This window comes from Mobula birostris, chromosome 10 (genome assembly GCF_030028105.1).
Source record: "Mobula birostris isolate sMobBir1 chromosome 10, sMobBir1.hap1, whole genome shotgun sequence".
NCBI lineage: Eukaryota > Metazoa > Chordata > Chondrichthyes > Myliobatiformes > Myliobatidae > Mobula > Mobula birostris.
Genome location: NC_092379.1, coordinates 89,980,662 through 89,996,129, shown reverse-complemented (window position 1 = coordinate 89,996,129; position 15,468 = coordinate 89,980,662). Strand labels below are relative to the sequence as shown.

Below are 15,468 nucleotides of genomic sequence, written 5' to 3'. Positions count from 1 at the left end.
TATTTTTTTCAAAAGTTATTGGGACATCTTCCAAAGTTTTACATAAGAACATAAGAAATAGGAATAGGCCATCTAGCCCATCGAGCCTACCCCGCCATTCAATAAGGTCATGGCTGATCTGTCATGACAATGTTATGCCTTTTCCCCATAACCCTTAATTCCCCTATTATGTAAAAAAAAATCCAACTTTTATTGTAAAGATTTCTAAAATAGAAGGCAGGCACTTTCTTTGTCAATCTAATTCCCCCAAATTCACTAGCAAAGATATTTAACATTCTCTCCAAGTTAAAAAGTTACCCTAATGGCAGCAAATGAATCAAGTGTGATTGCTCAAGCAAATAAATTTCATCAGAAATTTCAGCTGGTAGAATTTTGCTGGTACTACTCCCCTTTATATTGTCAGCACTTCCATGCCAGCTACTCTTAAAATCATCTGAGGAAGGAAGTCTGAAAATTGTCTTTAACAACATTGGTTTCTTTTAATAGCCTATTGCAGTAAGAAAACAAAAATAAAAACAAAGAAACTTAATGAATGTCTCTGGCCATGTTAATAAGTGGCTAGGCCATACTCAGGCCCATATAGATTTAGGAAACCCATAGGAAGGGGTTGTATTAAGGAGTGCCTGGATTCAACAAGCAAGTTGAAATGATGATTACTGCAAGTCAGGTTACAGACGGATTTCTTTCCAAAAACCTCACAAAAATGGGTTAATTTACTTTAGTATTGTAGCAAATTCTTCAGATGGAAAAAACAGCTTCATAAATCAAAGATTTTGTTGCAAAACTTGTGGTACTTTTAAACCTTAAAATGTTAATTATAACATTTAGATAGCCCTTCCAACATAGATAAAGGATTTATTTAAAAAAAACACTTGGTTATGTTCATTCAGAATATTTTCCATTAATATTCAGTTAGAAATGAAGTACTTTGATTCTTGAACAGTTTAATCTGATAAATAAATTAAGATGAAAGTTTTAAATTTTATTAAAATATTTCTGCTCCTGCACACAAGTCTAGCACTACTCTATTCTCGCTAATTGAAGAATAAGTGTGTTTTGGTGAATGACTAAACATTTGCTGCTACTTCAAGCATCTGTGCAAGCCACACAAATTGCATATGTGGATGTACGACACAATGATATGTACATGCTTATTTAATGGCCACAAAATTGCTATAGAATGTCACCAGGTTGCATATGATCAAGTAGAATTGTTCATGTTGAGAGTTTGTATCTTGGCAGAGGACAGCTGTGAAAAAGCTACCTGGGGAAAAGACTTTGAACATTACATATCCATAAAGGAAGTGTATTCATAGAGCACACAAGGGAGAAGATGCTGTTTCATTTGCATTACAATGTTTCCTAAATTACGAGGAGGTCTACAGTTCAAAAATGCTTAATTGGTTGTAAAGTGCTTTGGGACATGCTGAGGTCATGAAAAGCATTAGAAAATCTTGCACTTGTATTTCTTCAACTGATGGCAAAAGATAGAAAGGAAAAGGAACATTTAAAACTAAAGAGGCTCACCCAGAATGATTTCTGTATATTATATGACTTTTAAATGAGCAATTAAAATGGACAGCCAAAAGTACTAATCAGTAAGCAAGCAATCTTGAATCCATTTCTGCAAAAGAACTATTCTTCATTAACAGAAAAAATTGACAATATTAGCTGTGTTAACTATTTAGTTTAATTATAAAGCAAGATTTTTCAATTTGTCTGAGATTCCTTTTTATTGGTTCAGCATGGCAAATTGTGAACATGCTTTAATTTTTTAAAAAAAATCAGCTGCAGGAATAGAATCTGAATGGAAAACAAATTACAATGCTGTGATTTTTGCAACATTTTAATCACTTTTGTTTACATAGGCATTAAACAAGGAGAATTTTCACAGGTTATTGCACAGTATATGTTTTTGATATTGTACACTTTAGTCATGGAAAATACTACCTTGATCTGCAAAACATCTGCTGCTCCATCACATATCATTACAGACCCATTTGATTTTCCACTGAGAAAATTGTTCGCACCTGCCACCACTTTCTAAAGTATATTCATAACATAATATTAGCACTTAATTTTTTCCAGTAAACAATTTTTCAGAATGTTGAATGGTTTGTGTGTTTCTTGTCAAAAGAAATATTTTCTATGATTTATCATGAAAGATTAGGGCACAATACTTTGGGCAGCAGTATCATTGGAATAAATGTTCCAGCAAGGCAAGCTGCAGCTTTGAATTTTATGCTTTAATTGTTTATGAATATCCACATATTTTAGGCAAACTTATTTCAGCATTTGTTCCCCCTCATCTCGTTCTAATGATAAGACAACAATTTGCTTTCAATTAGTGTGAACAAAGTTCAACATTTATCATCATTAGAGTAGGTGGGGGTGGGTGGTAATGCAAACCAAGGAAAAATAGAAGGTAGAGGAAATTGTAACAGCAAGTGGATCTACAGTATTTGCTAGTTTATTTTTAAAGTCAGATTACTCAAAGGTTGTCCAATGAATTTGATGCTCAATTGTGTTTTGCATGTTGCTGCATGTTAGAGTGACCTCTACATTTGGCGTTTGCTTCAATATAATTTGGAGCAACAGACATCCCCAATAACTTGACTTCTCCTACCTAAATACATTATTCTGCACCTTTTAGTTCCTCTGTTTCATTAATATTATTTTCCAAAGTCTGAGGATCTGACTTGGATTTTTCAGAATCTCCACCCATTTCATTAGCAGTCAGTATTTCACTGGCTTCTTCCTTTTTATTATCACCATTTTCTGCAGTATCTGTGACTACATCTTTTTTTACATCAACAGTTTCTGAAGATTCTGAAGGAGAACCAAAGCCACCATTTTCTGGTTTTGCACCATCACTATCATAAATAATGTCTTCAGGGTTTGGAGCAGCAGGACAGAACTCTTCCCCAGGACACAGTTGATGGAAGATGGCTTCTGCCTAGAAAAAGCAGACAGCAAGGCAGCATTGTGAACAATGAAAACGTTATTCCTGAAGCATTTATACAGCATGATTAACTCAGAGCATAAAGTATCCACTAAGAGGAAAAAAAAAACAAATTTCTATCTCTGGCCAGGGCTATTATAAAGGTCAAAGAGTTGTGGAAACCATCTCCAAAATGCTCACCCACTGAGAGATCTGTCACCGGTTAAGTTCATGCCTAGTAATCAATCGGCTATGACCCCTCCTCTAATCATCCTGTCCATATACTGTGACAGGAATCCTTCTTGAACACAACTAACAAATTCTGCCTCATCTAAACGTCCAGCACCAAGGAGGTGCCAATTAATATTAGTGAAGTTGAAGTCATCCATGACAACAACCCTGTTATTTCTGCCAAAATATGCCTCCCAATCTACTCCACCCTGCCTCTGCTGCTACGGTTGGGGGGGGGGGGGGGCGCGTCGAAAGAAAAAGCCCAATAGAGTGATTGTTTCTTCCCGATTCATTCACCCCCAAACTCAGTAGACAATCCCTCCACAATATCTCCACTTCTGCAGCTGTGATAACCATCTCTGATTAGTAATGCCAGACTCCAGAAGACCATAGGAACATAATTCTGCCATTCGGTCCAAAGAGTCTGCTTCACCATACTTTCATGTCTGATTATTAACCCCCTCAACCCCATTCTCCTGTAATTAAGAAAATATCAGCCTCTGCTTTAAGTACACTTGATGACTTGGCCTCCACAGCCATCTGTGGCAATAAGTTCCACAGATTCACCACCCTCTGGCTGAAGATATTTCTCTTCATCTACTCCAAAGATATGTCCTTCTATTCTGATGCTGTGCCCCCTTGTCCGAGGCTTCCTCAGTATAGGAAATATTCTCTCCATATTCACTCTCTCATCCTTTCAATGTTCAATCAGTTTCAAAGAGGAACCCCTCCCACACCCCCCCCCCACTCTTCTTAACTCCAACGAGCAAGGCCCTGGAGCATCAAACGCTCCTCATTCTTAACCATTTAATTTCAGGATCAGTCCTGTGAACCTCCTCTGAACCCTCTGTCATGGCAGCACATCCTTTCTTAGAAAAGGGCCCCAAAACTGCTCACAATACTCCAAGTGTGGTCTGACCAATGCTTTATAAAGCCTCAGCATTATATTCTCTTTCTTTCTTTTATATTCTAGTCCTCTCAAAATGAATGCTAACATGGCATTTGCCTTTCTTACCACTCAACTGGGAAGTTAACCTTCAAGGAACTCTGCATGAAGACTCCCAAATCCCCGTGCACCTCTGATTTCTGAATTTCCTCTCCATTTATTAAACAGTCCACGTTTTTATTCCTATCAAGATGCATGGCCTTACAATCCCCTACGTTATATTCCATTTGCCACTTCTTTGCCCATTCTCCTCATCTGTCCACGTCCTACTGCAGACTCAGTTTCCACAACAGTGTCTGACCCTCCACCTATCTTCGTATTATCCACAAACTTGGCGGCACAATGTCATCAATTCCATCAATATCATTGACATATAACATGAAAAACAGTCCCAATACTGAACCCTTCAGAACACCACTAATCACCAGCAGCCGATGACAGAAAGTGTACTTTATTCCCACATTTTGCCTCCTGCCAATCAATTAATCTTCTAGCCATGCTAGTATCTTTTCAGTAATACCATGGACACTTACCTTGTTTAGTAGCCTAATGTGTGGCACCTTGTCAAAGGCCTTCTGAAAATTCAAGTAAACAACATCCAACAACCCTTCTTTCTCTGTTATTTCCTCAAAGAACCCCAGATTTGTCGGGCAAGGTTTCCCCTGAAAGAAACCATGCTGACTTAGGTCTAGTTTATCATGTACCTCCAACTACCCCAAAACCTCATCCTCAATAATGGACTCCAACATCTCACCAACCACTGAGTGGTTAAAGAGTGGAGTGATTTTTGCAATTTTCCAGTCCTTTGGAAGCATTCCAGAATCTAGTGATTCTTGAAAGATGACTATTAATGCCTCTATAATCTCTTCAGCTACCCCTTTCAGATTTCTGCAGTGTAGAATATCTGTTCCAGGTGACTAACTACCTTCAGACCTTTCAATTTCTCAAGCACCACATTCTTAGTAATAGTAATGACACTCACTTCTGCCCCTGACACGCTCACATTTCTAGAATTCAGCTTGTCTTCCACAGTGAAGACTGATGCAAAATACTTGTTTATCCACCATTTCTTTGTTCCCCATAACTATCTCTCCAGCGTCATTTTCCAGCAGACCAATAACCACTTTTCACTATTTTATTCTTTGTACTATATATCTGAAAAAATGTTTTGAGTCCTCTTTTATATTATTGACTAGCTTACATTCATATTTCATCTTCTCTCCTTATTACCTTTTTAGGTGCCTTTCATTGATTTTTAAAAGCTTCCCAATCCTCCAGCTTCCCATTCATTTTTGCTATATTATATGCCTCTCTTTTGCTTTTATACAGTTTTTGACGTCGCTCGTCAGCCACTGTTGCCTCATTCTCCCTTTAGAATGCAACTACTTCTTTGGGATGAATCTATCCTGCACCATCCAAATTGCTCTGAGAAACTCCAGCCATTGCTGTTCTGCTGTCATCCCTGATGGTGATCCCTTCCAATCAAATTTGGTCAGCTCCCATCATGCCACTCTAATTTGCTCTACAGTCCTGATGAAGGGTCTCAGCCTGAAATGTTGACGGTTGATTCTTTTCCTTTGATGCTGCCTGGCCTGCTGAGTTCCTCCAGCATTTCGTGTGTATTACTCCATTGTAAAACTAATACATCTGATTTTAGCTTCTCCCTCTCAAACTGCAGGGCGAATTCTATACTATGAACACCATCTCCTAATGGTTCCTCTACCTTAAGCTCCCTAATCAAATCTAGTTCATTACACAACACCAATCCAAAATTGCCTTTTCCTTGAGTAGGCTCAACCACAAATTGCTCTGAAAAGACATTTAGTCAGCATTCTACCAAATTTTGCTCTTTGATCCAGAACAACCTAATTTTCCCAATCTGCATATTGAAATCTTCCATGACTAGCATAACATTGCCCTTTTTAATTGCCTTTTCCATCCCCTGTTGCAATTTGTAGACCACATCCTGTCACTGTTTGGAGGCCTGTATATAACTCCCACCAGATTCTTTTTACTCTTGCAGTTTCTTAACTCGACCCACAAGGATTCCACATCTTCCAATCCTATGTCACCTCTAAGGATTTAAATTTCATTTTTTTTTTAAATCAACAGAGACACCCCCCTCTGCCTATCTTTTCAATACAATGTGTACCCTTACATGTTAAACTCCCAACTTGATCTTCTTTCAGCCATGACTGACACCCACGTCACACATGCCAATCTCTAACTGCACTACGAGATCATTTACCTTACTCCGTGTACTGCGTGCATTCAAACCTAATACCTCCAGTCCTGTATTCATTGCCCTTTTTGATTTTGCCCCCATGTTACCAGAGGTTAAATTCTTATCCAATTTTAAACTTTGTCTTTTTCTTTCTTCCAGAGACATTGAAACCTCTTTCCTTTTACATTATCCTCACTTTTCCAAACTGTTTACTGAATAGTTGATTGAGATACAAGGTGGAATAGGCCCTTCCTGCCCATTGAGCTGTGCTGCCCAGCAGTCACCAATTTAACCCTAGCCTAATCATAGGACAATTTACAATGACCAATTAACCTTACCAACCAGGAAGTCTTCGGACTGTGGGAGAAAACCGGATCACCTGGAGGAATCCCATGCAGTCACGGGGAGAACACTGAACTGCTGAATCTACTATTTAGCAACTCATCCCACTGACTGCAATTTTACCCTATAATCTGCCTGTCCTTCCTCACAGTCTCACTGCACACTGTATCAACTTGTATACCAACTGCCTCAACCTTAGCCCTATCACACCGGTTCTGATCCCTTGCCATATTAGTTAAGAAACCCTCCCCAACAGCTCTAGCAAACCTCCCTGCAAGGATATAGGCCCCACTCCCTGAGTTCTTGTGTAATCTGTCCTTTTTGTACAGGTCACACTTTCCCCTGAAGAGATCCCAATAATCCAGAAATCTGAAACACTGCACCAATTCTTCAGCCACACATTCATCTGCCAAATCATCCTATTCTTACCCTGAATGGTGTGTCGCACAGCTGCAATCCAGAGGTTACCGCACTTGTGGTCTGCTTTTCAGCTTTCTACCTAACTAGCTATATCCTCTCTTCAGGGCCTTATCCCTTTTCCTACCTACATTGTTGGTACCAAAATGTACCAAGACTTCTGGACGTTTACCCTCTCCCTTTAGAATGCTCCAGACCCAATCCCAGACATCTCTGATCTTGGCATTTGGGAGGCAAAATACCATCTGGGTACCTCCTTCATACCCACAGAATCTCCTGTATGTTCTAATTACTGAATCCCCTATCACTACCACTCTCCTCTTCTGCCCCCTTCCCTTCTGAAGCACAGAGCCAGACTCAGTGCCAGCAACCTTACTTGTTATTAAGGTGTCCAGCCACAGGGGTACAATATACTGTTTGCCTATTCCCTTTCCCTCTCCTGACAGTCACCCAGCTATCTGCCTCCTGTAAGTTAGAAGTAACTGTCTCCTGAGCTCCTGTCCACCAACACATTCTCCCAAATGAGCCTTGGGTCATCCAGCTCCAGTTCACTAACAGGATCTGTAAAGAGCTGCACCAAAATGCACTTCTCACAGATATAGCATTCAAGGAGACTGGAGGTCTGCCAGATCTCCCACATCGAATTCCGAAGCCTTCTGGTAAAATAGCAGTGTGTTTGATCACAGTGGCTTCTATGGAGTCAACCAAAACTGTTAGTCCTTTTCAAATGCATTTTTATGATTACAGGACCCTACTGGACATTAAAGACGAAAAGTACTACTGCAAGTCTACTCCATCAGCGAATTGCATGTTGGCAGAAAAAGTGAAAGAGCTGGACATGGTGCAGAGAGTGATGCTACCTGCGTCTGAGGAGTCTGTGTGCAGTCCAACAGTGAGTGATTGTTTTAATCACTTTCTCGTAGTTACAAAATTCCATTTTGTGGAATGCTGCGAATCCAGTTTCTGATTTATTTGCAGATGGCAAGGGGGTGCGGGACAGTGGGGAAAGCTGCATGGCCTTGGTCATAGTGACGACTGGGTCTCAAGCCACAGTGTCGCCTCTTTGCAGCCATCCAGGAAAGAGGTGGAGTCAGTACACTGCACCACAGGCAGTGTGGTGCGGCACCAAAGCTGAAGTTGGTGCTGCCTCCTAGTGTTTACTGGGCAGAAGACAAGCTGTATTGTGATTGACTGCAGACTCCTGCAACATTCAGACTCAGGGTCTGGGACTCTATTTTGTTTTACTGTATTTTACTGATCTTGTACGTGCTTGCTATGTTATGTGCTATATGTGCCTTGTGCTGCATGTGACTGTTGGTACCGTGTTTTGAACCTTGACCCCAGAGTAACACTGTTCCGTTTGGCCATATTCATGGGTATTCATGTATAGTCGAATGGTAATCAAACTTTAACTTGAACTTCCATATCATTGTGGGAGATTTCAACCAGGCCAGCCTGAAGAAATCCCTGAACCATCATCACCATCATATCACCTGTAGATCCAAAGGAGCCAACACACTTTACCACTGTGAAACCACCATCAAGAATGCTTACAGTGGCATTCCAAGCCCACACTTTGGAAAGTACAATCACCTGACCTGTACTTCTACACCAGGTGTCCAGGCAGAGACTAAAAACTGCAGTACCAGTGGTGATGGACCAAGAAGGTATGATCAAGGGAGGAGTAGGAGCACCTACGGGATGGCTTTGAGTCAGTGGGTTGGACAATATACAGGGATTCATCTTCAAATCTGAATATGCCACAGTTGTCACCAACTTCATCAAGATCTGTATGGATGAGAATGCGCGCCTTCGATAACATACCGGACATAGCCAAACCAAAAGCCATGGATGAACCAGGAGATCTATAGTTTGCTGAAGGCTAGATCTACTGCATTCAAGACTGGTCATCCAGAACCATACAAGTCGTCCAGGTATGACTATGGAAGGCTATTTTAAGAGTGAAAACACAATTCCAATTGAAGTTAGAGATGGAATCAGATGCACATCAACAATGGCAGGGTTTGCAGGTCATTATTTCCTGCAAGGTGAAACTCAAAATGGATGTGATGCTATACTCCCAAATTAGCTCAATGCCTTTTATGCACACTTTGAAAAGGAGAATAAAACTACACCTGTGCAAATCCTTGCAGCATCTGATGACCCTCAGATCTCTGTCCCGCATGGTCAAGTCAGAACATCTTTTGAGAGGGTGAACTCTTGCGAGGTGTCAGGCCCCAATGGCGTAACTGATAGGGCACTGAAAACGTGAACTGGGGGTGTTCAAAGACCTCTTCAATCTCTCATGGCTGCAGTTGGAGGTTCCCACCTTCTTCCAAGGGTGACAATCATACCAGTGCCCAAGAAGAGCAGAGTGAGCCACCTCAATGACTCGCCCAGTTGCACTCACATCTACTGTGACGAAGTGCTTTCAGGAGGTTCATCATGGCCAGAATCAACTCCTGCCTAAGGACCCAGACCCAATGCAATTTGCCAATCAGCACACTAAGTCTATTGTGGATGCAATCTCACTGGCTCTGCATTTGGCCTTTGATTACCTGGACTTGCCGTCAGGCTGCTGTTTGTATAGCTCTGTGTTCAACACCAACATATCCTCAACTTCCTCATTGGTAGACCAACAGGCAAAGTGGATTGGAAGTAACATCTCCTTGCTGACAATCAAGGATGCTGCTCAGCCCACTGCTCTACTCTCGGTTCACAATATCCTCACGATAAAGGAGGGAGAAGAAGATGGCGGCATGACACAGCGTGCGCGGCCGTTCCGAATGATATCAATGTGTATTAACTAGGGGGCTGTGCAGAATCCTGATTTGATGGAGACAGCCGTGAGAAGCACGGAGGAACACCTGGAGAAACTTCTGAAATGCCCACTTCGCTGCCGCTGCTACTGTGTGATCAAGAATCTCCGGAGGGGAAGGCCCCAAATCCTCGGCTTTGCCTATTGCCTGTTGCCAGGGCGGGGGTCGAAACGCTAGGCAGAGATGGTGCTCGGTGTCAGAGGCTCGGAGTTTTCGGACGGACTCAGAGTCGGACTGTGGTCAGATGCTTCCAGGACGCTGCATCGGCAAGTTTGCGGCGCTGGAGGTTCACCGTCTGTGTGAGATGATGGGAATTTCGAGAGACTTTTGAGACATTTACTGTGCCCGTGGTCTGTTCTTATCAAATTACGGTATTGCTTTGCACCGTTGTAACTATATGTTATAACTGTGTGGTTTTTGTCAGTTTTTAAGTCGGTTTGTCATGTGTTTCTGTGATATCATTCTGGAAAAACATTGTATCATTCCTTAATACATGCATTACTAAATGACAATAAAAGAGGACTGCGTGTCCTCAGAATCTAATCTAATCTAACGATGATTCTATGGCTAGGCACAGCTCAAACACCATAAGTTTGCCAATGACACAACTATCGCTGGCAGAATTCCAGGCAGTGACACTGAAGCGAACAGAGGTGAGACAGATCAGCTGGTTGAGTGGTGCCGCAACAACACCTTTGCACTGAACATCAGCAAGACCAAGGAACTGAATGTGGACTTCAGGAAGGGGAAGTCGAAGGAATACACACCAGTCCTCACTAAGGGATCAGCAATGGAAAGGGTGTCAATATTTCTGCAGATCTATCCTGGGCCCAACATTTAGACGCAACTACAAAGAAGGTATGACAGTGGCTATATTTCAATAGGAGTTTGAGGAGACACGAAAGACTCTCGCAAATTTCTACAGGTGTACCACGGAGAGCATTCAAACTGGTTAGAACACTGTCTGGTATGCAGGAGCCATTGCACAGCATTGGAAAAAGGGACAGAAAGTTGTGAATTCAGCGAGCTCAATCAAGGGCAACAGCCTCTGCAGCATTGAGGACACCTTCAAAAGGTAATGCCCAAAAAAAAAAGGCAGCATCCCTCATTAAGGACTCCCTGTCACACAGGACATGCCCTCTTCTCATTGCTACAATCAAGAAGCAGGTACAGGAGACGGAGGAGACCCACTCAACATTTTAGGAACAGTTTCTGTCCCTCCGTCACCACATTTCTGGATGGACAATGGACCCATGTGCACTACCTTATTTTTTTTGCTCTTTTTGCAATAAATTTAAAATTATAAAACATTTCTTATTGTAATTCATAGTTTTTTAAATTATGTATTGCAATGTACTGCTGCTGCAAAACAAATTTCATGACGTCAGCTGATTCTGATTCTTGCAAGAGGAGCACACCACTGACGTGAGATCTATTCTCACTGCTCTAGCTAAGAACCAAGAAAGAAACAAAAATTTGACAAGAACCTCAACTAAGCTTCCACCTCTTGCTGAAATTTCTTGAGCCAAATCCTTAGTTCTCCACTCTAACTCTATCTATTCACACAATGCCCGCTCTGCTTAAATCTCACTTCCTTTTATTAGTCCAATAAGTCTAGCTCTTTTCAATGCTTGCTCTTGCTAAAGTAAATCCCCCATGACAAACATCATGAAAGCAAATCTTACTGCTTACCTCAAATGTTTGGGTTGCGATTTGTAAATTTTGTACAGGTGAACCTGTTTCCCTGAACAGTTGTAATGCAGGAGTCTCCTGCACGTCCTTAAATAGTTTGCAACCACCCGACATTGGATCATATGCTTCTTTCATTTATTCAAGTTCCAAAGTCAAATTAGGTTTTTTATTAAATCACCTCTTCCACCCCATCCCAAAATAAAATTCCTAAAATTCCCAATTTTTCTTTAGAAATTTACCCACTTGCTTTCACCACCATTCCTCATCTACCTGTTTTTACTTCCCTATTAGCCAGTGTACCACAACTCAGTTTGACTTTTAAAATCCAGATTGCCAGCCAAAGCTTCCTCTAATTTCCAGACTGGTCCTCAACTCTCATCTTCAATTGTGTAAAAGTTTATTGTAACTAAATCAATCCCATTCTACAATTCAAATCCACAGCATGAAATATGGCTACCTATTACAACCGAAATATAATGCAATAGAAATTCTTACTCTAAAATTGAAAAAATATTTTGGTATTTAAAACAACAAATGTCATTGTTTAGCTCATTAACACTATTTCAAATAGAGGTCAAGCAGTACTCCAGAAATTCAGCAAAAAAATCTTTCATTTCATTACATTTGTACCAATATAAGAGTAACCTTGTCAGAGATGCTATCTCAAGAACATAAAAGTAATATGGGTGAACTTTGTTCAGATGGGAGACAAGAGAAGCTGCAGCACAAAGTGAAAAGCAACACTGGAGCTTGTCGTGTACTGTCCGATGTTGACCAACAAAGACAAATGCAGTTATCAGTATCAGATTTTTAATCAAATGCAAAATTATTGCTCTAATAACTTACTTTATACTTGTGATACCACTTTAAAAAACAATTCTATGGGTCTGAAACCCTGTGACAGATAGCAAGCAGGCACAATGCTAGTTCTTATTTTAGAACTTTTTAAAAAATCTGACTGTACCTGTTGAACAGACTGTTCAAATCCAAGAGTAGCACTAGGTCCAGAACAGACATAAACATTACTGGGAAGACCTTCATACGAGTTTCTGTCAACTGCAGATGAATCTCTTACATTGAAATACAAAGCCCAAAGCACTTTAGGTTTCTCTCCGTCATCTAGAAAAAAAACAGGCAAACTATATTTTCAGTCAAATGTACAACAGGGGTAGAACATACATATCAAAGGTGCTGAATATTATCAAGTTATTTGCCAGCTTTAGTGAGAAAATGTTCTGTAAAGTCTGGTATGACCCAGCCACGTTCTAAAATAAATGGCTACTTCTCAACCTGTGCGTTTTGAACTTTGGCTCTATAGCAGAAAATAGCCAGGTTGTGAGACAAAGATTTTGCTGTGGATGGCATATAAAACTGAAAAGCTGGTTGGTTAATGGTTGAACAAACCAAAATTCTGTCACCGTGAGATTCAGAATTCAACTCAAAGTTACTGGGGTAAACTAAAGGAATTGAAATAAGGATACAGCAATGAAAATATCAACTACCGTGTCAAATTGTCTCCACCACCCTTCTATCACTATTAAAAGGCTTTGCATTGATTAGGAGCAAACAGGGAGAGTTTACACTTTCATGTGTTTATTTATGTTTCTTAAAGAAAATTAAATTCTGCCTCTGCCAGACAACCAAAAGTAAATGACGAGGATTAAAAGATAGAATCTAACAACTCCATACAGTCAGTGGCAATTAATTGAAAACCAATTGTTTTGGTACATAAATTGGCATTTAATGATTACAGGTTTCCCCTGCCATCTGAAGGTAGAGCGTTCCTATGAAACAGTTCGTAAGCCGAAATGTCGTAAAGCGAAGAAGCAATTACCATTTATTTATATGGGAAAATTTTGTGAGCGTCCGCAGACCCAAAAATAACCTACCAAATCATGCCAAATAACACATAAAACCTAAAATAACAGTAACGTATAGTAAAAGCAGGAATAATATGATAAATACACAGCCTATATAAAGTAGAAATACTTTTCCACAATCATTGCCGGCACTGTTCTCCATAGTGAAAATGTCACGCAAGCGCTCTCGGCAGAAAATCTCACGCAACCGCTGATTGCAAAAACACTCTCTCCAGTAACCTTTAAGCTATGAAGCTGCCAAATCATACCAAATAACACATAAAAACACACAGCCTATATAAAGTAGAAATAATGTATGTACAGTGTAGTTATCACTTACAGGAATTGGGAAGACAGCGCAGAGCACACTGATGATGGTGTGTTAGACTGAGGTTGGGTGGTGCAGTGGCCCCACCCTCCAGGCCGCCGACCGATACATTGCCGTGAAGCACGCAGGGGTCCAGCGGTAGCCAGAAGAAACACAGCACATCTTTAAGAAAAAAGCCGAAATAAACATGCTAATTAATTAGGTGCCGCCCAACACGTAATTGTCAGTCCAGATCAGTGCCGATTGCATCGCCTCTGATCTGGGCCGACAATTACATGTGGGGCAGCACCTAATTAATTAGATGTTTATTTCGGCTTTTTTCTTAAAGATGTGCTGTGTGCCTCCCAGCTACCGTTGCATTCTCCGTGAATCGATATCTGTCCGTGGCCCAGAGGTTGGGGTGGTGGGACACTGGGGTGTCATTTATTTCCATTAGAGCAGGCAGCTCATCTTCTCTTATGACTGCCCGTCTCGATGTCGAAGGTCAAGGTTTGTCGTCTGTTGTGGCTGATGTGGAAGGCTTGCTTGACTGCTGAGCCTCGCGCATTTTTCTATCATACAGTTCTTTGTAAGCACTCAAACCATCTTGCAAATATCCCCTAAACCTACATATCCTTTCAAAATTAAAGTCGTACTTTATCATTACTCATTCGGTTTCGATTATTATCCTTTCCTCTTCTAATTGCATCAGCTCTTCCTCTATCAGTTCATGGTCACGGGATGCCAAAACCCCTTCAACATCATCTTCATCAGCTTCCACAAGCCAAACTCATGTTGTTCTTACTTCGTTCACCATGATCAAAACGCTTAATTATGTCTAGTTTTATGCTAAGTCTAACACCCTTACAAGCTCTTTCAGGCTTTTCCAATACCTCAGAACTCATCTTGCAAACGGCTGCTCCCAGGCACGTGTTAAAGCAATGCCGTTCCGAATCCGGGGGAGAGCGGCTGCTCGGGGCACGCACTAATTTTTTTCGTAACAGTGAAAACACCTTCTGTTAGTGAAAACAGGGTACTAATATAGGTCTTTCGTAACAGTGAGGTTTCGTAAAGCGAACGTTCGAAAACCGGGGGACACCTGTATTTGTGTGCAATTCCGGTCATCCCATTATGGAAGAATGTCGAGGCTTTGGAGAAGAGGTTTACCAGGATGTTGCCTGGATTCGAGGGTATAAGGAGAGGCTGGACATACTTAGTTGTAATACCTATAAAGCTGAGGGAAGGCCTGAGAGAAGTTTTAAATTATGAGAAGCATAGATAAAGTTAGAATCTTTTTTCTAGGGTAGATATGTCAAATACTAGAGGAAGTGCATTTAAGGCATAAGGGAGAAAGTTTAACAGGAAATGCAGGAGGCAAATTTTTTTTTAAACATATACAGACAGTGGTATGTACTTGGAACAGGCTGCAAAGGAAGTGGTAGAGATGTTGTGGTATTTCGAGGCTTTTTAGATAGGTTAAAAAAAAAGGTAAAAAAAAAAGGTAAAGGCAGAACAGAGTTTAGTTTGGCACAGACACTGTGGAACACAGGGCCTGTTCTGTGCTGTACCATTTTATGTTTTATGATCCCATCTTGTAGCCTAATAACTCACTGCTAGTAAGGCATCAACTTTCCTTGCATTTTTATCAAGTGTACAATTTAAGACCAAGATTGTTGCTCACATTTGATCC

At 40.8% G+C, this 15,468-nt stretch overlaps 1 protein-coding gene across 2 annotated transcripts in view; it reads right to left on the bottom strand.

Annotated features, from left to right (window-relative positions):
* Positions 1 to 1,830: 1,830 nt before the first annotated feature.
* chm (CHM Rab escort protein) overlaps positions 1,831 to 15,468 on the bottom strand; it is a 122,681-nt gene continuing 109,043 nt past the window's right edge. For both annotated transcript variants that reach the window (XM_072270533.1, XM_072270534.1), the window contains exons 14-15: positions 12,577 to 12,731; positions 1,831 to 2,956 (exon numbers count right to left, since the gene is read on the bottom strand). In XM_072270533.1, the coding sequence (XP_072126634.1) occupies positions 2,636 to 2,956; positions 12,577 to 12,731 (476 nt within the window). In that variant the 3' untranslated portion in view covers positions 1,831 to 2,635. The remainder of the gene's footprint in view (positions 2,957 to 12,576; positions 12,732 to 15,468) is intronic.